Below are 24,196 nucleotides of genomic sequence, written 5' to 3' on the forward strand. Positions count from 1 at the left end.
AAAAATCCAGACACAAAGCCGAGGGGATGGAAAAACCAAAGAGAGGCAGGAAACAACAAAGTCAGCACAGCTAACTGCTCACAGCTTGTTGTTCCCAATAAAGCAGTAGGTATGAAATGAAGGAAGAGTCAGAAAGAAACCAGCAGAAAACAACATGGAGGTCCTTGTATGCCACACTAAGAGTGCTGACCTAATCAAAGGAGACTGCCAGGTATTTCTCAGCATAGACAGGTTTACTCAGAATCAGCAGAGATTTGGGGTGTGCAACCACGGCAAGCTATGTGCAAGTCCCCTCGAGGGAAGAAAGCTTATAGAAAGAAGGAAGTGGGGAAAGCTACAGTAAACGAAGATCCCACGGCTTTTCATTGGTTAAGGTGTTGTCAGGACACAAGAGTGGTCCGTCTAGCTGGGCTCTGCCATTGTCACTGGCTGTGAAGAGTGCCCCCTGCAGGTCTCCCAACTGTATTTAATTGAGGTTTTTATTAATTTTTTTTCACAAGGAGTTTAAATTTCATCCTACAGCTTGATGGGCAGGCAGTAACATGGCAAGCGGGCTGCATGCTGGGTAAATCTGTGGTAGCCAAGAGGAGCAGAAATCATAGCTAACGTGAATGAGTTCTTACCATGTGCTAGGGAGTATGCTGCTGAGCACTTCACACTGATTTTCTCACATAATCTTCCCACCATCACAATTCCATGGTAGATACGATTATCTTTACTTACAAATGAGGATATAGTAACTTGCCCAACTCACATAGTTACTAAGGGATATAAAAGGAATCCAAAATATTTCTCATCCCTGAATCTTTTAACCTATAGGATGGGTGGATTGGGAAGAGTGGAAGAAGAACCCGCAGAGACCATAAGGCTAGTAATTAGTTAGAAACTATATTATCCCAAGTGAGAGACAATTAGGGCAATAGATGGAGAAGAGGGAATACAGTCCAGAAATACTTGATTTTAAAGGATGTCAAAAATCATACGATTCAGTCTTTAAAAGGAATGAAATTCCTATATATGCTACAACATGAATGAACCTTAAAAATGTGCTAAGTAAAATAAACCTGTCACAAAAGCACAAATATTGTATGATACCATTCACAAGGTACCTAGAGTAATCAAATTCATAGAAACAGAAAGTAGAATAGAAGTTACCAGTAGCTGAATGGAGGGGGTAATGGGAAGTTATTTTCTAATGGGTACAGAATTTCATTTGGGGGATGATTAGAAAGTTCGAGAGATGCACAGTAGTGATGGTTGCACAACAATGTAACATACTTAATGCCACTGAACTGTACACCTAAAAAATGGTTAAAATGGTAAATCTTATGTTATACAGTGGACCTTGAACAATATAGGTTTGAAATGCGCAGGTCCATTATACATGGATCTTTTTCAATAAATATGTACTACAAGATTTGTGATTGGTTGAATCCATGGATACAGAGGGCTTCCCTTGTGGCCCAGCTGGTAAAGAATCTGCCTGCAATGAGGGAGATCTGGGTTCGATCCCTGGGTTGGGAAGATCCCCTGGAGAAGGGAAAGTCTACCCACTCCAGTAGAGTCAGACATAACTGAGCGACTTTCACTTTCATGGATACAGAGGACTGACTATAAACTTATACGTAGATTTTTTCACTGCAGAGAGCTCAGGGTCCCTAACCCCTGTGCTGTTTAAGAGTCCACTGTATGAAAAGAGAACAGACTCTATATGATTTCAATACTTTCAGTTCAGTTCAGTCACTCGGTCAAGTCCCAACTCTGTGACCCCATGGACTGCAGCACGCCAGGCTTCCCTGTCCATCACCAACTCCCAGAGCTTACTCAAACTCATGTCCATCGAGTCGGAGACTGAAGCTCAAGAGAATAACAGGATTGGAAATGCAGTTATCAATAAGAAGATCATAGTTAAAACCATGATATTGCATGAGACTGCCCACGGAAAACATGAACTAAGAAATGAGCTGAGGATAGAACCTTTAGGAAACAGGAAGGGCAGATAAAGAAGAGTCATGAAGGAGATAAGAGGAAGCAGTCAGAAAGGTAAATATTTAAAAGAGAAGGTAGCAGAAATAATATTTGGGAGAGGGACAAGGAAGATGGTGGGGAGAGAAGCAAGAGATGAAAAGGAGCTGGAGAAGATACACCATCATACCCACTTCTCTCCTACTTTTGGGAGTTACAATGAAAACCCGAGTTCCTCATTTTCTATAGCATTATAAGATTAGAAAACAAAATTCCTCCACTGAGGAAAAACTTAACATAGTAATATACCATAATATGCACCTTAAAATAGGAGCACGTCAAAAACTGTCAGGAATATATTTTATGCAACAGTAATGATGTTAAACCTACATAAAAACTTAAGATCTTGGCAGTCTACACAGGAAAAGCAGGCTAATTGTACACAAAGGGCTAACTGTAACTTGTTTTCAGCAATAAGAATTTCTGAAAAGCTACTTATAGTTATTTATAAACTTTTTTGAAAATTATACTAGTATAAATTTTACCAGATTACTATTTTAAGATATCCTATGGAAAAAATTTTTAAATGTTATAAATTAAATTCCTTTCAATGTTTGTGTTTTAAATACAGATATATTTTAAAATCAACCAACAAGATGTATGAACCATTATCCAATATGTCACATGCCCATAAAGCATAACAGCACTAATCTAAATCTTATTATGGTGACAGAAGCTATTAAAAACTCCATATACATCTCTGATAACTCTAAAAGTTATGAGGCTGGTTTTATGCCCAATTTACAGGCAATCACTGAATTTTAAAGAGCAACATTACATAGTTTGCTTTTAAGAGGCAAACCTGGAATTTGAACCTGTTGTGGCTTTAAAGCTTAAGCTCTTAACCACTACCCTCTAAACAATCCTTGCTTAATCTTCCTTAACTAATCTACTTCTCCATATCAGAACAAAGTACAAGATGACATCTAATAAGTGACAGTAGAATAAGTCCTTGAATCGTCACTCCAGAAATCTTCAAAGTTCAGAGTCCAGGAGGAAAATGCCTCTAAAATTATAAGTGATGAAAACACTTACAGTCATTTTCTCTCAAAACCAACTGTTTCATAATTAGGAATTTATCATTTTCTTAAATCTTATACGGTTTGTGAAAATATGATAAAAAATGCTCAAAAAGTATTTTACCCTTAACGTGTGTACTTATAGTCACTCAGTTATGTCTGACTCTGCAACCCTATGGACTGTAGCCCGCCAGATTCCTTTGTCCGTGGGGATTCTCCAGGCAAGAATACTGGAGTGGGTTGTCATTCCCTCCTCCAGGGGATCTCCCCAACCCAGGGATCAAACCCTGGTCTCCCGCATTGCATGTGAATTCTTTACCATCTGAGTCAATAGAGAGCCCTTAATACATTATGCCAAACTAAACTAAAAACACTGGCTAAAAGATTTTGAACAGGCTTCATCAAACATCTGAAATACTCTAATAATAAGTCAAATGGTTTCTGATAAACATGTTCTTTGTTCGTTATCCTTCATTGTACCCTATAGTATACCTTGGGCTTCCCGGACTCAATAAAGAATCCGACTGCAATGCAGGAGACCTGGGTTTGATCCCTGGGTTGGGCAGATCCCCTGGAGAAGGGAATGGCTACCCTCTCCAATATTCTTGCCTGGAGAATTCCATGGACAAAGGAGTCTGGCAGGCTACATACAGTCCATGGGGTCACAAAGAGTCAGACATGACTGAGTGACTTTCTCTTTCTTAGTAAACCTTATCCTATACCCTTCCCTTCTATCTAAAAGTATTAAGGTTGCACTTAACTACTACATTGCTATAGATGTGTACAGCAGTTCTAAAGGACTACTAAATCATTAGTCAGAGACACAAGTTTTCAATTATTTGTCATTTGTCACTAAATTGTATAAGTGGAGTTAGCTGTAAGACATTTTACATTTGTAAAAAGATAACACAAGATTTTTTAATTTTACCATGCAAAATTCTCCATGAATCTTTTTGCAATCACTATGAATTCCTTGGAAATTAGTAACATGAACCTATTTTTAATATGGAAAGTTAATTAGGAGCCATTTTTTAGTGGTTTGAATTCCAAAAGAAATTAGTATTTTAGCAGAGAAACAAAATATCTACTAGAAAGATACTTCCTCATGCAGAGAAAACTTTCATATGGAAATTTAGGAAAATTCTGTAGAACAGAGTGACTAAGTACAAAGGTAGAACAAGAAATAAGACTTTGGATCTCTTTTGAACATTTAATGAATTACCTCAAAATACTCATTTAGTTACTAGGATGCACTTCTGAATCTTAAATTTTATCTGCACACAAAAACAATCTTCACAATGTAAGGGAAACATAAAACAGATTAAAAAGTGAAAGTTGCTCAGTCATGTCCAACTCTTTGTGACCCCATGGACTTTACAGTCCATGGGATTCTCTGGGTCAGAATACTGGAGTGGGTAGCCGTTCCCTTCTCCAGGGGATCTTCCCAAACCAGGGATCGAACCCAGATCTCCCACATTGCAGGCGGATTCTTTACCAGCTGAGCCAGCAGGGAAGCTTAAAACAAAAGCATTTTCTTCAAAAAAATATTCTAATTCATTCATCAAAACTGACAGTTTAGAAATGCTGAGCATGAATACTTTTAAAAACTGACAGGTGTATTTAAAGAAAATAAAGAAACAATCTTTTAAATGAAAAGGCAAATCATACTTTTGAGTAATGTTACAGTTCACCAAAAAAAAAAAAAAAAAGCCACTCAGGACATCTAATCACTGGCTACTGTTTATATCTTAATACCAGTAAGTTAAACATAGAACTACCTTCTCCGAGACAGGTAGGCTGCTGGGCTCCTCTGTATTTCCTGGCTGCTTTACAGAACCACATCCACACATCCTGTTTTTAAGAACACGAGGCTGAGCCTCAGGCACGTGCTGGCGCTGAGCTCCCTGAGGGCCAGTGGAAAGGGGCCCAGGCAGATTTTGAGTCATGCGAGCGGAAACTCGGAGCACTGGCTCCACAATGGAATCTGCCTGTGAGACCTGTGGAGTAAACACAACACCTGGAAAGCTGCTGTACCGAGAGCTCACCAGCTGATTCAGTACAGCTTCAGATATGATTTTACGCTCATTTCCAGGAGCTACAAGAATATCACTGGTAGGGTTTTCTAAATGTTTCCTATCCACCGTCTCAGAAGGAAGAACTATAGGTTGCTGGAGCACAGTTTCCATTCTCGGTGATTTTTCAGTAGTTGCTTGAAGAGAACATGGGTTTAATTGTGGAATGCTGGTCTGTATTATTGACGGCTGCCCAAGTAGCTGAAATACTTGCTGAACTGGATGCTGAAGAACACTTGCTCTTTCAGAAGTCTGCGTCACCATAAATGGTACACTGACTTTATAAAGGTGAGCTTAAAAGGGAGAAAATGAAACTGTAAGTATAACAGAATCCTAATCTCCTTTAAAAAAACAATCTCATGCACAGGAGGCCAGGAGGAAATATATCAATAGGTTAATAGTGGTTATCTCTAGGAGTTTTTTTTTTTCCAGATTTTTTTGTGTGTCTTCTACCATAATAATGTATTACTCTTATTTTGAAAAATTAAATATATCTTGCTTTAACTCTAGCCTTTTCCCACTATTGCCTATATGGCACATTTTGAAACATACACAGGCCACCAATATTTATTCCATGAGCCTTTCCCACTGTGTAATAAATTGCAACGTTAATAACCTAAATTGGGATTTTTAAGAAACCTAGTAATGAAGAATGTATACTTTAGATACAAGGTACTGAACAACCATAAGACAAGGCTGTCCAAAAAGGGTTTAATAATTTCAAAAGTTAACAGATTTTCCCCTTCTTTCCTTAAAATAATACTAAAAGGAAGAAAGAAATTTACTCTTTGAGCACTGAATCAGCTGCTTTGCTTAAACTCTGTAATGACCAAAAAAAAAAAAAAAGTATGATTCTCTTTCAAATAAAGAAACCGTTCTCTGAAAAGCAGACACAAGTTAAACCTCCAAATTTTTCAAATATTCTGATACAATCTCCAATAAGAAAGGAGGCAAAGGTTGATAAATCTAATCTTTAGTTTTTCTTGAGTAGACCTAGCTGGGACATGTGTATAAAAATTCAGGGAACTGACTTAAACTAGAGAAAACCTACACAAAGCATCTTATACAATGTTGGGAAAGAGAACTGGAAGTGAAATGTGGGGACAAGCTTAGTGCCTGTCTTAATAGAGAGGCCTAGTGCTTTTTGTGGTAGATTGCTTGCATAACAACTACTATTTATTATTACTTTTAAGCAAGTTTTCTCAAAAGTTCCTGTAACTTCAATGACTTGTGGTATAGTAAACTTAAAATCATGGAAGTTAATATCCAGGAGTCAGTACCAACGCTAGAAACAAAATATCATTAAGACTATACTCTTACCAGGTGCAGTCTGCTGTGTCACACCCACCGGGACATGAACAGGATAACCAGGAAAAGCAAAGCTTGCGCTGGAGTTTGAGGTGCCCTAGATATGAAAATTTTATATTAGAAAGCTAGAAAGAGGCTTTACTTGAAACTTTTTTCCTGATCTCATACAGGATACAAAAAAATCTGATTAAGGTCAATAGGACAATAGCAACCCAACATTAGGGATGAGTTCTCTTGAGTAAAACAGCTTTTTAATATTTGATGTAGATCATCCATTAAAAATAAAAGGAATTTCATCCTATGGCTATTAGCAATGAAGTCAGTAAGTCTTCATAAATAACATGAACACTAACTCATAAAATCTGCCTACAACATAGCTTTAAATTGGGCACTGATCCTCAAGATGTCAAATATAAGAACCACAGTTGTTTACAGGAGTCCTCTAGTCTGTAGGTTGATCACTAATGTTATTTTAAAGCAGATAAAAGTGTATCATTTTTATTTTGGAATAATTAAACCTTAGGGTTTCAAAATTTTTTAAAAACTAAATGAAAATATAAAGAAATATGTTTGCCTATCTGACACGCAAAAATTTTAAAGACTGATTAATATTACCCAATGTTGCTAAGAATATGATAAAAATCATATTCTCTCACACCACTGCTTATATGAGCATATATGGCACAATCCTTCTGGAGGGCAATTTTACAGTATATACCAAAATTAAAAACATGCATTATCTTTCACCCAGAAATTCTATTTCCAGAAATTGATCCCAATTACCTGATTATCACAAACACACCAAAATATTATCTACAAGTATCACCAATGTAATGCTATATTAGAAAAATACTAACAATAATTTAAATGTCCATAAACAAAAGACTGGTTAATTAAACTGTGATACATCCACTAAGGCTAATCAATATTTACCTGGCATTGAAAAGGGTCATCTATATTACTAAGTTTAGAAAAAGAAATTACAGAAATAGTCCAGAGAATGATCCTACTTTTACTGTGAAAATTAATATAACTTTCCTTAATGAATAAGTCTAGATGGATATATGTCATACAGTTAAAACAGCTAACTTTGGGACATAATTCTGTAGGGCCCTATGACTTTTTACTTTATAAATCTGATTCTACTCTTTGTGTGTGTGTTAGCTGCTCCGGTCAGGTCCAACTCTTTGCAACCCTATGGCCTGTAGCCCACCAATCTCCTCTGTCCGTCGAATTCTCCAGGCAAGAATACTGGAGTGGGTAGCCATTCCTTTCTCTAGGGGGTACTCCCGACCCAAGGAACAAACCTGGGTCTCCTGCACTGTAGGCAGATTCTTCACCATTTGAGCCACCAGGGAAGCCCATCATTAATGAGGAGAACTTATTTACAAGAATTTCAAAGATAGAAATAGTTCATTGGTTTCCTATCAAAAGCAGCAACATTCTTTCTAAAAATTATGGTAAGGACTATGATTTTTGTTTTTAAAGAAGAAAGAAAAATAAATGGTCCACTAAGTGACTCAGCTATAAAGCACTTGCCTGCCAATGCAGGAGATGCGGGTTCTATACCTGGGTGGGGTAGATCCCCTGGAGAAGGAAATGGCAACCCACTCCAGCATTCTTGCCTGGAGAATCCCAAGGACAGAGAAGCCTGGAGAGCTACAGTCCAAGGAGTCGCAACAGAGTCAAACACAACTTAGGGACTAAACAACAACAAAAATCTTGTACCCTAGAAAGGTAACTCATGGGCTGAAAGAAAATGAAGAACAGTTCAGTTCAGTCGCTCACTTGTGTCCAACTCTTTGCAGCCCCATGAACCACAGCATGCCAGGCCTCCCTGTCCATCACAAACTCCCGGAGTTTACTCAAACCCATGTCCATCAAGTGAGTGATGCCATCCAACCATCTCACCCTCTGTCATCCCCTTCTCCTCCTGCCCTCAATCTTTCCCAGCATCAGGGTCTTTTCAAATGAGTCAGCTCTTCGCATCAGGTGGCCAAAGTATTGGAGTTTGACTTTCAGCATCAGTCCTTCCAATGAACACCCAGGACCGATCTCCTTTAGGACGGACTGGTTGGATCTCCTTGCAGTTCAAGGGACTCTTAAAGAGTCTTCTCCAACACCACAGTTCAAAAGCATCAATTCTTCGGTGCTCAGCTTTCTTTATAGTCCAACTCTCACATCCATACATGACCACTGGAAAAACCATAGCCTTGACTAGATGGACCTTTGTTGGCAAAGTAACGTCTCTGCTTTTTAATATGCTATCTAGGTTGGTCATAACTTTCCTTCCAAAAGTAAGCGTCTTAATTTCATGGCTGCAGTCACCATCTGCAGTGATTTTGGAGCCCAGAAAAATAAAGTCAGCCACTGTTTCCACTGTTTCCCCATCTATTTGCCATGAAGTGATGGGACCAGATGCCATGGTCTTAGTTTTCTGAATGTTGAGTTTTAAGCCAACTTTTTCACTCTCCTCTTTCACTTTCATCAAGAGGCTCTTTAGTTCTTCTTCACTTTCTGCCATAAGGTTAGTGTCATCTGCATATCTGAGGTTATTGATATTTCTCCCAGCAATCTTGATTCCAGCTTGTGCTTCCTTCAGCCCAGCGTTTCTCATGATGTACTCTGCATATAAGTTAAATAAGCAGGGTGACAATATACAGCCTTGATGTACTCCTTTTCCTATTTGGAACCAGTCTGTTGTTCCATGTCCAGTTCTAACTGTTGCTTCTTGACCTGCATACAGGTTTCTCAAGAGGCAGGTCAGGTGGTCTGGTATTCCCATCTCCTTCAGAATTTTCCACAGTTTATTGTGATCCACACAGTCGAAGGCTTTGGCGTAGTCAATAAAGCAGAAATAGATGTTTTTCTAGAACTCTCTTGCTTTTTCAATGACCCAGCGGATGTTGGCAATTTGATCTCTGGTTCCGCTGCCTTTGCTAAAACCAGCTTTAACATCTGGAAGTTCATGGTTCATGTATTGCTGAAGCCTGGCTTGGAGAATTTTGAGCATTACTTTGTGAGCGTGTGAGATGAGTCCAATTGTGCGGCAGTTTGAGCATTCTTTGGGATTGCCTTTCTTAGGGATTAGAATGAAAACTGACCTTTTCCAGTCCTGTGGCCACTGCTGAGTTTTCCAAATTTGCTGGCATATTGAGTGCAGCACTTTCACAGCGTCATCTTTCAGGATTTGAAATAGCTCAACTGTGGATCATATATCATCTTTGGTTGCTGTTTAGTTGCTAAGTCGTATCCAATTCTGAGACCCCATGGACTGTAGCCCACTAGGCTCCACTGTCTATGGGATTCTCCAGGCAAGAATACTAGAATGAGTTGCCACTTCCTTCCCCAGGGGATGTCCCTGATCTAGGGATGGAATCTGCATTTCCTGCAATGGCAGGTGGATTTTTTTTACCACTAAGCCACCAGGGAAACCTTAAAAAAAAGAGAGAGAAATAGTTCTATTTTTCCCCACCTGAAAACTAGTCAATTTTCTATATCTAAGTTTTAAATTTTATCTTCTGCCCCCATATCCTAGGGGGAAAACCTACCTCTATTATACAAAGGTAAAAAATAACCAAAATATTCCACTTAAATAAAAGGAAGAACTATGATGTGCCTCAACGCTAGGAGGGAAAAAGTCAGAAAATACAGCATATCAAAATCATCTACTTAGGAACCACTAAGTATAAAACATTATACAGTGTATTAAAACTCCATACAACATAACTTTAGAAATTTCCTATTCTTGTAGGTACAGCCTTGGCAGATGCTAACAGATGCTCTGGAAAATAGGAAAAGCTGGTAAGAAAATATTACATCTGAAACTCCTGAATTTTTCCGACACCTATGTTATAGAAGCTATTTTTGTCTTCCCATCCCTTACAACATCCTTCCTCATTCAACTAAAGTTTTACAAATTACATCTCTGCCCAGCCTTCGGCCACCATTCACTAAAACTGGGGCATCTCTTTTAAAAATATCTTAAACAAGCTACATACCAGTTCTGCTGCGGCAAAACTGGGAAGAGTTCTACCAGCAGGAATAACTAACGATGCTGTATAGAAAACAAAATAAACATTATATAGTCATTAGATTTTACCAATTTAATAAAATTGCCCCAAGTATACCATATTTTTTTAATGCTTTCCATCACTAACATTTCAACCATGATAAATTCTATACTTTCTGATTCCAAGTGAGGTAAAAATAGTTAATCATATCTTTTCCCAACAATTTCAGATAAAGACTTTACAACTATTTTAAGTATCAAAAGAAAATCCCATTGCAATCAAGTATACTGTACTATAGAAATCCATAAGAAAACAGCTAGATTGTCTTTAGGAAGTCAATGTACCTCCATCACAACTTTTCATAGAGGAAAAAAGTAATTTTATGGCATGTTTCCAAGCAACTATACTTTGAGCAAAAAAAACAAAAATGTAAACTACCATAAACCATTCTAAGTTTTAATAGGTTCAAAAGAAATTTCAATTCATTTATTTCATGAAAATTTATTTATAGTACTTTAGTCAAGTAATTATGCAGACACAGATGCACAGTTTTAAGAGTAAATCTAAAAGAACATGTCTCCTGAAGTCTCTGCAGGACTTCAGGTAAACTGCGAAGAAAAATATGACAATAAATTCTTAGGAGAACACCAACTCAACCTGCATTAAACATATGATTTCATTTATCTTTATTTGCACCAATTTCCTATGCTAACTGTCCCTTTGGTTATTATACATCTAAAAGGTTGGCCAAATGGTTTTAAATGCAATCGTTTAAAAATAAGTCTAAAAAAATCACTACAATATTGTAAAGTAATTAGCCTCCAACTAATAAAAATAAATGGAAAAAAAAAATTTTTTTTAAGTCTAAAAAAGAACAAAATAATGTCATTTGCAGCAATGTGAAAACCTAGAGATTGTCATAGTGAGTGAAGTCAGACAGAAAAAAACAAATATATAATATCATTTATATGTGGAATCAAAAAAAATGGTACAAATGAAGTTATTTACAAAATAGAGTCACAGATAGGGAAAACAAACTTAGTTACCAGGGTGGGAAAAGGTGGGAGAAGTATAAATTGGGTGATTGGGAATAACATATACATGTTACTACATATAAAATAGGTAATTAATAAGGAGCCACTGTATAGCACAGGAAACTTCTCAAAACTCTGTAATGACTTATCTGGGAAAAATGAAAGTGAAAATGAAGTCGCTCAGTCGTGTCTGACTCTTAGCGACCCCATGGACTGCAGCCTACCAGGTTCTCCCATCCAAGGGATTTTCCAGGCAAGAGTACTGGAGTGGGTTGCCATTGCCTTCTCCACTATATGGGAAAAGCATCTAAAAAAGAGTGGATATATGTATGTTTATAACTGATTCACTCTGTTGTACAGCAGAAACTAACACATTTTCAATCTACTATGCTTCAATAAAATTTATTTAAACATCAGTCTAAAGAACAAATAGTTACTAGAAGGGTCTTAGTTGACCAATATAACCTTAAACCTTACCTCAAGGTTCATTTTATCTACTTGAATCTGACTGTTAGAAGACCATGTCTTTTCTTTAATGAAATAAAAAACATTTTTGCATGTTCAAGCAGCATGTTGTATTAAACGCAACATTTTTATGGTATTTTTTTTCACATACTGTGTTAAGGAAGACTTCCCCAAAGATCCATTTCTGACACTAGAGTGGCTCCATCACATACAACAAACAGCTCAGAAGAGCAAATTTTTTTAACTAACCATTCTTGTCACATTAAGACAACAGAAGTGAAGCTACAGAGATTGATAGTTAATGAGGTACAAAATTATTTTTATCCTCTGCCATCTATGGCTTTGCTTATTAACAGGCATTCTTTTAGAAAGGCTAAATTAGAAAGAACTGGAGTGGCAGGAACACAATGGTATTAGTCTTAATTAGCTGAAGTGAGCAAAGCTTAGGCTGGTACAGCTTAAGTCATAGCCTGAGAGGAAACAAAAATCTGTTAACATACTGTCTGCAGCAATTAAAAGAATTTCTTGAGGAAAAATAGCAACAATTCTCCCCTTTTAAATACTCTGAAATAAATCCCAAAGGATAATTCTTTCTACTCTTATAAATCAAACAGAGCTATAAGAGAGTTTTAAGAGTTTCTTTATAGTCATCAAAAGAACTGAACTAACAAAATTTTATAGTAAAGTTTCACACAGTTCCTACTTAATTTTGATACTAAATTCACAAGTTAAACTCACCATTCATACACATTCACTAATAATATGTGACTGAAACGTACTTTTTAAAATACCCAAGACAGTTTTTATAACCAATTAAGTTTTAACTGAATACACGTTTTTACTTGAACTGGAAGAGTCAGAATTTTGGTGATTGTGCATACTCAAGAAATAGCAAATGTCACAAACAATAAGCTTTAGAATATAGAAGGAATTAAACCTGCCAAATATAATTTAATGAATTTTATAAAAAGATAGCATAATATATATTATATATTTATATAATACAGCATAACAACATTCACAGTTATAAGTGTATTTTTCCCTACACACGAAAAAGTCTTTAATACATTAAGGCACCTTAACAAACTTGGTTCCATTTTGAACCATTCCAAATTTTAATATCCAAGTCACATTATTCAAGAGGTGCAAAAACTGGTAAATTTCTTCTTTGTGACTACTCTTTAGCACATGGCTGTCTCCTGATGACCAAACTGAATATTCCAATTCAAATCATCTCAAGAAACCACAGCAATGATTAAATTTTCAACAGATCCAAGTTCAAGAACAACTGGACATACAGTTTGTACCTGAAGTTTAAGAGTTTTAATGCTCAAAGCTGAAAGCCAACAAATCTCTCAATGTTCCTGGTTCTTCCTTATCTTCTCCCCACAGTGACTGATGGTTGCATCAAAAAGACTATGTGACATGAAGACCAAAAATCAGATGGTGATTGGAACTGCCCTAGGAATACGGCAATCATAGGCAGACTGACAACACACCCCAGTGTGCTCAAGACGGTCCTAGTTTACACCTATTATTCTGAGGTTACTATCAATAGAATCCCACTTCTCTCTCAAAAGTGAATTATAAATAAAAGACCCAGAATAGCCAATATGATATTCAAGGAGAAAAAAACTGTACTAGTACTGCCAAACTTCAAGACTTACTGTAAAGCTACAGTAATCAAGACTGTAATATGGCAAAACAAAAATAGACAAATAGACCAATGGGACAGAACAAAGAGCCCAGAAAGACCCCCCATAAATATAATCAACTGACCTTTGACAAAAGGAGCATAAGCAATGTGATGGAGCAAAGACAGTCTCTTCAACAAAAAGTGCTGAAACTGAACATCCAATGCAAAAAAAAAAAGAAAGGAACCTAGATACAGACCCTATACCCTTCACAAAGATTAACTCAAAATAGATCATAGACCTAAATGTAAAATGCAAAACCATAAAACTCCTAGAAAATAACAGGAGAAAATCTAGATGACTTGAATATAGCAATGAATTTTTCAATACAACACCAAAAGCACAATCCATGAAAGAAATAACTGATAATTTGGACTTCATTAAAATTAAAAACTGCTTTGTGAAAGGCAAGTCAGGAGAATGAGAAGACGAGCTACAGTTTGGGAAAAGATATTTGCAAAAGACATACCTAATAAGAGACTTATCAAAAATACACAAAGAACTCTTAAAACTTAACAACAAAATAATCAAATTAAAAAACAGATCAAACACCTAAATAAACACTTCACCAAAGAAGATATACAGATGACAGGCATAACACCAATATGCTGACAAATATGCAGAGCAACACTTATTCATTGCTGGGGAATGTAAAACGGTTCAGCCACTTTGGAAAAGTTTGGCACTTTCTTACCAAATGACATATACTCTTATCATATGATCCAGCAATCACATTCTTTGGTACTTATACCCAAAGGAGTTAAAAACTTACTTTTACACAAAAACCTGCACACTAATTTTTACAGAAGTTTTATTCATAATTGCCAAATGCAGAGACCAATATGTCATCATTCAGGAGGTGAATGGATGTATTAACTGCAGTACTTCCAGACAATAGAATATTATTTAGTGCTGAAACAAAAGGAGTTATCAAGCCATGAAAAGACATGGAAGGACCTTAAAATCACATTACTAACTGAAAGAAGCCAACCTGAAAAGGCTATATATTATAGTATAGTATTCCAACTACATGACAACCTGGAAAAGGCAAAACTATAGAGATATTAGCAGTAAGATGATCAGTGGTTGCTAAGGACTGGTGTGAGAGGAACTGATGAAGAGGAGCAAAGAAGGTACTTGGGGCCATGGAAATACTCTGTATGAAACTATTACAATGGATTCATATCATTATGCACCTGCCCAATTCCACAGAATGTACAACACCAAAAGTGACCATGTAAACTGTGACTTTACATATCAATGCAGGTTCATAAATTATAACAAATACACCACTCTCCTGAGGGCTGTTGATAACTAAAGAGGCTATGCTTGAGTAGGGAGGAAGCAGTACATGGGAAATGTCTCTCAAATCTGCTGTGAACCTAAAGATGCTCTTTAAAATTAATCATTTTTTAAAAAGACTATAAATGATATATAAGAATAGAATGGTGGTTGTTTAGTCACTAAGTCATGTCCGACTTTTGTGACCCCATGGACTGTAGCCCACCAGTCTCCTCTGTCCATGGGGATTCTCCAAGCAAGAATACTGGAGTGGGTTCCCATGCCCTCCTCCAGGGGCTCTTCCCAACCCAGAAATAGACCCCAGGTCTTCCGCAGTGCAGGCAGATCCTTCACCATCTGAGCCACCAGGATATCAGGGCAATTTATGCCTTTTTCATTTCTCACTGAGCATCTGGGGCAGGGTATTGCTGACATCTGCTCTATGGCACAAAGCCGCAATGATTAAAACTGAAGGCGTTGTCACATGAATTAAGCCTGTAAGCACCAAACCCTCTAGTGCTCACTGTATTTATTCTCCATTGCTATTTACTTACAACTAAAACAATAAATAAAATAAAACCAGCAACAACAAAACTGTCTCACTTAAGAAGTTCCTTAATGTAACTACAAATAATTATTTTTACTAAATATCAACCCTCAAGTATACTTCCTTTTAATATTCTGTATGAGGAAACTGGAAGAACATATAAAGCATTTCTGTAGCATAGAGAAGTACGAGGAAGTACAATGAGATGCAATGGTACTATTGTTTAAGTTGGGAGCTGACATAGCTAATTTCTTTTTCTTAAGAAACACTAGTTTTAGCCCAGGTGGGATGCATGAGACATGTGCTCGGGCCTGGTGCACTGGGAAGACCCAGAGGAATCGGGTGGAGAGGGAGGTGGGAGGGGGGATCAGGATGGGGAATACATGTAACTCCATGGCTGATTCATGTCAATGTATGACAAAACCCACTGAAATGTTGTGAAGTAATTAGCCTCCAACTAATAAAAAAAAAAAAAAGAAAGCAAAAAAAAACCAGAAACACTAGTTTTACTTGAAAGAAAAACTGATAGTAACCATGGTTCTTCAAAGTTGGGTATATGGCAGTTTTCTGAAAATGAACTAAGTGTGCCCATTACCTCAAAGAAAAACAAACTGACAGTGTTTGTTTAGGAATGATAAAATTCAAGTTTTCAAGCAAAAATTAGAATTTTGGAAACTCTATATCCACAACAGTGAGCTTCATTGCTTTCCAATACTTATAACACTTTTCTGATGAGATGTGGGGGATGATAATGACTTTTTATCCTGTATCATAAACAATGTGTCAAATATTTAACTCAGTGAACCAACATTTTCCAAGTCATCAACATATGTTACAAAATTACACACAGGTTAGAGTGTCATTCAAAGTGCAAGATACACCAGGGAACTTTAACAAAAAGTCCACTGATACTGATTCTACTTTGCACCTAACCTCTCAGAAGCTACCACTTGTTGAGTTTTAGCTTAGTACCAAATTACCTGAAAAAGCTATTAAAATACTCCTGCTTTTTCACTTATCTAACCGTGGAATATTAGATTTTCTTCTTGTATGTAGTTTTCCTAAAACTACATATCACAACAGATTAAATTTAGAAATAGATATGAGAATCCAGTTGTCTTGATTTAAGCCAGACATTAACAAGAATTGCAGAAAAGTGAAACAATACCAATCTTCTCACTAAATATTTTTTGTTCTAGAAAAGTTATTTTTAACAAACATATATTAACATACAATCACTTTTTAAATTAATAAATCAACATTTTAGAAATGTCTCAGCTTTAATTTCTAATATGATCTATAACCCAAAAGAAAGTACTTTGAGGTTCTCGATTTTAAAGTGTAAAGCAGTCCTGAGACGCCCGCCCCCCCCCACAAAAAAAGAAAAAAAAAAGCTGACAATTGAAGATACAGCAAATTATTACACAAATGGGTAATACAGTCAATGAAAACATAATAGGGCAAACAAATTTTAAACAGACAAAGGCAAATGACTTATTCCATTGCAGATTTAATTAGAACTTGTTATCAAGAGATGAAAAGGTTGTAGAAGTTTAGGTTATCTTAATCAGGCTTTTAAAAGCATACAATGAGAAGACATAAAAAGCACTTCCAATTTTATGAGGTTATTTACTAGGTACTAGAGTAACCTAGAAATGAAGATGGAAGGCAATAAGGCCTATGGTGCAGTTTTACAGGATACACGTGCTTCCTCTTCACTATGAATGATGCAGAAGAGAATAAGAAAAACTATCTTGTTTAAATGCAATTATTTCCATTGTTCTAACCTCTAAGAAAGAAATTAGAATGAAGTGTTGAGTGAAAGTCAGCTAGATATATTAGTTGCAAGACTATTTTGTGATTTAAATCATTGGTAATATTACCATCTTGCGGCAAAATCTAGTATTGCAATTTTGAATGACAGAAAGTGGAAGTGTTCTGGCTATTCTTTTTTCAAGAACTACGCTTTTGATAAAATTCAATCAAGTATTTTACTCCTCCACATTGACCACACTTCAAGCCACTCATAAGGAAAAAAAAAACTTTAAAGTTCTTTCATGATGAAAAAAAGAGTAAAAGAATGTTATTTAAACGCAGAAATAAAAGGAATGCCCTAATAAAACAGTAAAGTTAAAAATGAAAGATTAGCCAAAAACCCAAAATTTGATGGAAAATGTTTCAGCGTGTCAACTAATTAAAACTGCCATGGCGAATTCTTAAAGTACAATATTCTACATTTTAAGCACAGCATTAGATAAAAGCTGTGTTTGGTAACTCAACCCTCTTTGTTGGTTTCATCTCTATAAGTTATGACTGCTGCCACACTTAAATTCTCTCATCTTGTTATAGAGGCGATACAAGCCTCCTTGCTATTGTTCCTTTACCTTGGCTCACATGATTTTCATGTGAATTTTCCCAAGTACACCATGAACGATCCACTTTGTATTGACAATTTAATCTACCCTTGCAGACATTAATCTACTGAATTCCAGCTAAATCCAATAAAACCTACTTGTGTGTGTGTGTGTGTGTCTGGGCATGTCTGTATCTAGGTGTGTCTGCTGGTGTGCGTGCCTCTGCGTCTGCCAGTGTCTCTACCTGCGTCTCTGTGTATCAACAAGCAGATGTATACACATACACATATCAGGACAGCATAATGATTGTAAGAATCAGGGGAGGAAAAAGAAAGAAAGGCTAGAAAGACATAATAGTATTGCCTCATCTTTTAACAGCTAATCTTTTCCAGTGTAAACTAATAGACATATTATGGACAAATATTTCCCTTAAAAGCAGAGATCTAGATTCAGTAGGACCAAGATTAGTGACAATACATGTAAGGTCCATTTCTAGCCCTCATTTTATATCCAAAACTGTGAAGCAGCCTGAATAACCTCCATATCCCTGTTTATAAAAGGGATTGTTCACAAAAGCTCCATTTTGCTTCCAATTAAATGGCAAATTTATCATACATACAGACAGCAAGAAGAAAGGGTGCGCAAGCTTGCAAGCACCCATCTTTCCGTCTGCTTCTTTACCAACAATGGTTGGATTACTCCTTGACTACAGACAATTAAATTTTCTGAAATAACCAGAGGGTATTCCCAATAGCCCATGAACTATACAACTTGTTCTTCTGCAGTATAGCTTTGTCACCTTTGGTGACTATAGAATTAAAAAAAAAATAGTTTAAAAGTTTAAACAACCTAATTTTCTTATCAATAATTACATGGCAGTGATGACTTATCCTGCATTCATTTATTTAACAATGATTTTTGAAGTTCAAGCCCTCTTACCTTAAGAATATTACCCTAATTCAAAACCACCACCAAAGAGAATTTGTTACAAATACTACTAATTTACTAACTGCATCCAACCTGCTGATGATTGCAATGTTTGGTGCAAGCTGTGTGGCAACTGAAGCGTGCATAGAGGTGAATGAACACTATTTCTGAAGAAGTCTTCTGTGGCTTTAGATTGCAAAACCTTTGTTTCCCAGAGCTGCAGAGAGAAACAAAATGTTTGCTTTTTAAAAAAAAATAGGATATTTACTGCTATTCTTTTAACTTTTAAATTGTCAGCTGAAATCTCAATCAATGGGTAAGTGTTAAATGCTAATTAAGAGGTCTGAATTATAGTTTAGCCATTTTTTAAGCTGAAAAAACAAAAGACAGAAACTTTTACTGTCTACAAACCTGCTTCAAGTCTTTTAAGACTTGTTCTTCTACACCTTCTTCAGCAAAGAGATCTCTCACTCCTTCAATCACATCTTCAATTACAGATCTGTAAAGTTTAGCCTACATAAAAGCAATTTTTCAAAGTTTTACATTCAAGTTTGAGTGTGCCCAGCCTTAGAAAACATGAAATGTACACTTTCTAATTTTATATCTAAAGAAAAGCCATCGCAAGGATTTTCACTAAATGCATCCTATTCCCAGTATAGTCTTAGCTTTTCATATATTGTGTTAATTTCAGATCCATAGTCTCAATCTATCCAGAAGGCTGAATCACAATGAATGTGTAGGTTGCTCAGTCAAATCTGACTCTTTGTGACCCCAGGGACTATAGTCTGCCAAGGGATATTTCAGACAGGAATACTGGAGTGGGCTACCATTTTCCTCCTCCAGGGGATCCTCCCAACCCAGGTTTGATTAAACTGGCATCTCCTGTGTCTCCTGCATTGCAGGAGATTCTTCACCTGCTGAGCCATCAGGGAAGCCCTGAATCACAATACTACAAGAAAATGAGATAAAAATCTCATCAAGATGTATGCTTATTTTTATGTTCCCTGACTTCTGTGTCAGTATTTAACCTCCCCAGTCCTTTTTGAAAGGAAATTAATTTAAGGCAGGTGGAAATGAACCTTTGGTTTTCAGTTTACTCTTTTCTCAAACAGACCAAAGAGCTTTTTTAGAGTTTATTATTTCCACAAATGTAAATAAATTCCAACTCATAAGTTTGGGGCAAGCATTTACAATAGTCACCAAAATGCTTCCCACTTCCAAAACACACATAATCCAAAAGATATCCTGAACCATGGTCAAGTAAACTGCAACAAAAAGGATTTCCTAAGAGAAACTAAGGACAGAAACTAAGAAACTAAATGAACCTTACCCTTCCATAGTCTGCAGAGAGTAAGTAACATCCTCAAAGCAGATTTTTACCAGATTAAAAATTGGTCAATATCAATAGAAAAATAGCCCTGTGAAATAAACTCAGTCCTTCAAATCTACGTAAATTGCACCATAGTCCTGGCAGTCCAGTGGTTAAGGCTCAACGCTTTCACTACTAGGGGCACAAGTTCAATCCCTGGTCAAGGAACAAAGATTCATTGCAAGTCATACAGCGTGGCCAAAAAATAAAATAAAATATAAAAATAAATAAAAATTTAAAATTACTCAATGCAAAAAAAAGAGCCATGCTAAGTATACTAACAATACTGACCTGACCTAGTGGACTGATAAGAAATGACAAAATAGGAATGTAGTTGAATTGCTCTTATTTCAGCAATTAACAGGCCGAATTGAAAATTCTGTTATTCAAGGACTGCTTTTTGATACTACTCAGTAAATAAATACATTCATGCCAAGAGTAGTTAGGCTTTAAACTTATCCTTCTGAAGACCAAGGGTAAGCCTATAAATAAGCCAATCAGTACTATTTTAAGTAATATGTTATTCACAAGTATAAACAGTAAGATTAGGTGCTCTAGATTAGCTGCTTCTTCTAAAACTGTTTACCCTGATAAAGGAGTGCTAAACTGTGGCTTCAGTGTTGGTCTCAGCTAGTGTGATCACATTTAAAGCTAGAGGGAAAAACTCTTAGGGATAAAAACATCTTTTAAGATCTACCCTCAGAGTGTAACAGCAGCCATCAAAAATGACCCATTACAACACAAAATCTCAAAAGCAAAGTAGGAACTGAATGTACTTTCTAGAACTACAGTTAGACTTTATCTTCATTATAATCAAATGGTATACATGGTAAATTCAAGTATAATTATTTTACATATCTTAAAACACTAAAATCAGACAATGGATACACATTAAGATAATAACTTTTCTCTAGACATGAACCCTTTTATGCTGTGTATGTATAGGTGGAACCCATAAAATACCACAGATCTGGACAAGCTACATTGCCTTTTACCAAATGTGAACTTTTGACTTGAACTGAAAATAAACATGACTCCTTGACTTTATCTTTAATTCAGGTTTTTAAGACTGATAGAAGGTCTCACAAGGCCATTTAGCCTATCAATTCTCATGTGAGGTTGAGGTACTCCTTAACGGTAGGAGAGCAATCTCTCCGTTTATCAATTTCAATTGTACACTTAAACATTAAGATGTTGGGACTTCCCTGCTGGTTCAGTGGCAAAGACCCCACATTCCCAATGCAGAGGGGGCCTGGGTTCAATCCCTGGTCAGGGAACTGGATCCCACATGCCAACTATTAACAAGATCCCACATGCTACAATGAAGAACCAGTACAAATAAATAAATAAAAATAAATATTTTTTAAAAATTAAGATATTTAAGGATAGGAAAGTGGAAGGGTGAGGGAGACCTCTAAAAATATGTGGTGGGGTAACAAAGTATCACATTACCTGTTATATCAGGTAAATAATACAGCTTAGAATCAACAGTGGCCATACTAAACTTAAGGACTACAATTAAAAGGACAACTGAATTTGGTAATTCTAAACACATAGGAAACTGGAAGGGCTAAGGCGCATTCCACCTCTAACCACCAGCTCACACCAGTATTCTAGAGGACCTCAGTTTGGATGAGAAGCGAGAAGGAGAAGAGAAGGGACATCTGCTCTTCTGAAGGGAGCCAGATCCAACTTCCAGGTGAGCTACTGGTTCTAATCCGTTTCCTCCAACACGGAGGCGAAGAACAGCCGAAGCCCCTACGGAAGAGGGCCTCTGAATGTCTGTGAAGGGCCAGGAGGAAAAAAAGTGGTGTGCGGAGCTGCGCCGCCATGACCCCAGGGTCACACTCCCTCCCCACGGGGCGCAGGCCAAGAGGCCCGGCCGCTGATCCTCACTTACCACCCGGTTGACGCAATCCATGACCGGCTCCGGCGCCTTGCGGCTTCCGCCTGCGCAGCACGCGGCGCACCACGGAGGACGGCCCGCTGTGGGCTGAGAACGTGGGTGCACGTCGTCCGGGCAACTACGTCAGAACGCTGCGGGCGGGGCCCGGGGGGGGAGAAGGTTAATAACTGGATCGGGGTTAACTGGAGATTCGGTGCTGAGGCAGGGCAGAGGTGGGTCTGCAGGAGCAAGAAAACCAGCTAGTGGGATGGTTAATTCCGGTGTAACCAGCTTTGGGCTGTTCACATGACCCTTAAAGAGCCTTTATTTTCTCAAGTTGTAAAATAAAGGCTACGAAAATAGGGGATGAGCAATGCAGTGGTAGATCCCAGTTCACTTTACCTTTGAAAAGAGAGGAATTAGAGGTGTCTGTCCTCTCCTTCTAATTTTCATTCCACTCCTTAGGCCCCACTCACAGCTGAACTCCAGACTGTATCAAGAATCTAACTCTTCTAAGATGGGTTCTCAAAGTGTGGGACAGCAGCAACCGCTTCATCTGGGAAGCTATTAAAATGCAAATTATTGGGTCCCACCCCAGACCTTCCTGGGCTCCCCTGGTAGCTCAGCTGGTAAAGAATCCACCTGCAACGCAGGAGAGCCCGGTTCGATTCCTGGGTCGGGAAGATCCCCTGGTGAAGAGTTAGGCTGCTGCTGCTGCTGCTAGGTCACTTCAGTCGTGTCCGACTCTGTGAGACCCCATAGATGGCAGCCCACCAGGCCCTGCAGTCCCTGGGATTCTCCAGGCAAGAACACTGGAGTGGGTTGCCATTTCCTTCTCCAATGCATGAAAGTGAAAAGTGAAAGTGAAGTCGCTCAGTCGTGTCCGACTCTTCGCGACCGCATGGACTGCAGCCCACCAGGCTCCTCCGTCCATGGGATTTTCCAGACAAGAGTACTGGGGTGGGGTGCCATTGCCTTCTCCCAGAGTTAGGCTACCCCTCCAACATTCTTGGGCTTTCCCGGTGGCTCAGACAGTAAAGAATCCGCCTGCGATGTGGCAGACCTGGATTCAATCCCTGGGTTGGGAAGATCCCCTGGAGAAGGGCATGGCAACCCACTCCTGTATTCTTGCCTGGAGAATTCCCAGGTACAGAGGAGGTTGGCGGGCCACAGTCCATGGGGTAGCAAAGAGTTGGACACAACTGAGCGACTAAGCACAGCACAGCACAGCTGGACTTCCTGAATTTGAAACTCCAGAGGTGAGGACCTAGCCTTCTATAACTAACATTCTCTCCAGGTGATTCTGATGGGCACTTAAATGAGACTTGGTGTCCCAAAACTAGGATTCTCAACTTTGTCTGTACACTGAAATCACCTGCAGAGATTATTAAAGGTTTGGCACCTGGGTCTCTCCCCGAGAGAATCTGATTCTATCTTATGCAGCAAGGTGAAGAACCACTGCTAAAATAAAGTCAGCATCCCAATACCACCCAGGCTCCTTTTCCTCCTCAGGCAGAAATCACAGTCTCTTGACCTATAATAATTCCCTCCTTCCCTTGAAGGGTAAAGCATCCAGGGGCACAGCTTGCCTGGGGCTGAGGGCAGATGTAAGCACAGATAACCTGGAGGGTTAGATAAGGGGAAAAGTCATCTATTGCCAATACTCTGCCTTTCAAAGAAGCCTTTCTATCTTATCAGATAGGTCCTGAGCTCACCAGAAGACTTAAGTTAGTTAATGATTAAAAATCCTATCAGGTTTAAAATTGAGTATTTGTGCATGTAAATTCAGTAGAGCTACTTATGCCCAACCATTCTGAATTTGCTTTGCCTGGGTCAGGTACCTTATGGTTGATGAGTTTCAAGAAGCTGATTTATATGAAGCTCTTTAGAAGATTTTCCTATATTGAAAACTATCTGAAATTTCTTTTTCAAAAAGTCAAGAATTTTATATAATAATTTTTAATGATTGTATCTCTACCTGCCAATTTACCACCAGAATAATTCAAAGTGACATCTTACACCTAAAATAGAAAAGCTAGAAGCAGTTATTGATTCTGGCTGATATCAAAATATCCAACTAACTTATTCAACCTGGGAAATAAGCTGAAAGATCTCTTGTTTATCATCTTTTTCATAGTGAAATTTTAAAACTTGATTCCTAAATGCATAGAATTGGTAATCACTTAACTTACTGTGATGGCAT

At 37.7% G+C, this 24,196-nt stretch overlaps 1 protein-coding gene across 1 annotated transcript in view; it reads right to left on the reverse strand.

The window, feature by feature from the left end:
- LOC122703657 (stonin-1) overlaps positions 1-24,196 on the reverse strand; it is a 189,291-nt gene that overhangs the window by 88,357 nt on the left and 76,738 nt on the right. Inside the window, exons 4-8 of the mRNA XM_043918064.1 lie at positions 19,151-19,252; positions 18,833-18,956; positions 10,426-10,481; positions 6,437-6,521; positions 4,823-5,409 (exon numbers count right to left, since the gene is read on the reverse strand). Of these exons, the coding sequence (XP_043773999.1) occupies positions 4,823-5,409; positions 6,437-6,521; positions 10,426-10,481; positions 18,833-18,956; positions 19,151-19,252 (954 nt within the window). The remainder of the gene's footprint in view (positions 1-4,822; positions 5,410-6,436; positions 6,522-10,425; positions 10,482-18,832; positions 18,957-19,150; positions 19,253-24,196) is intronic.

This window comes from Cervus elaphus, chromosome 11 (genome assembly GCF_910594005.1).
Source record: "Cervus elaphus chromosome 11, mCerEla1.1, whole genome shotgun sequence".
NCBI classification, from domain to species: Eukaryota; Metazoa; Chordata; class Mammalia; order Artiodactyla; family Cervidae; genus Cervus; species Cervus elaphus.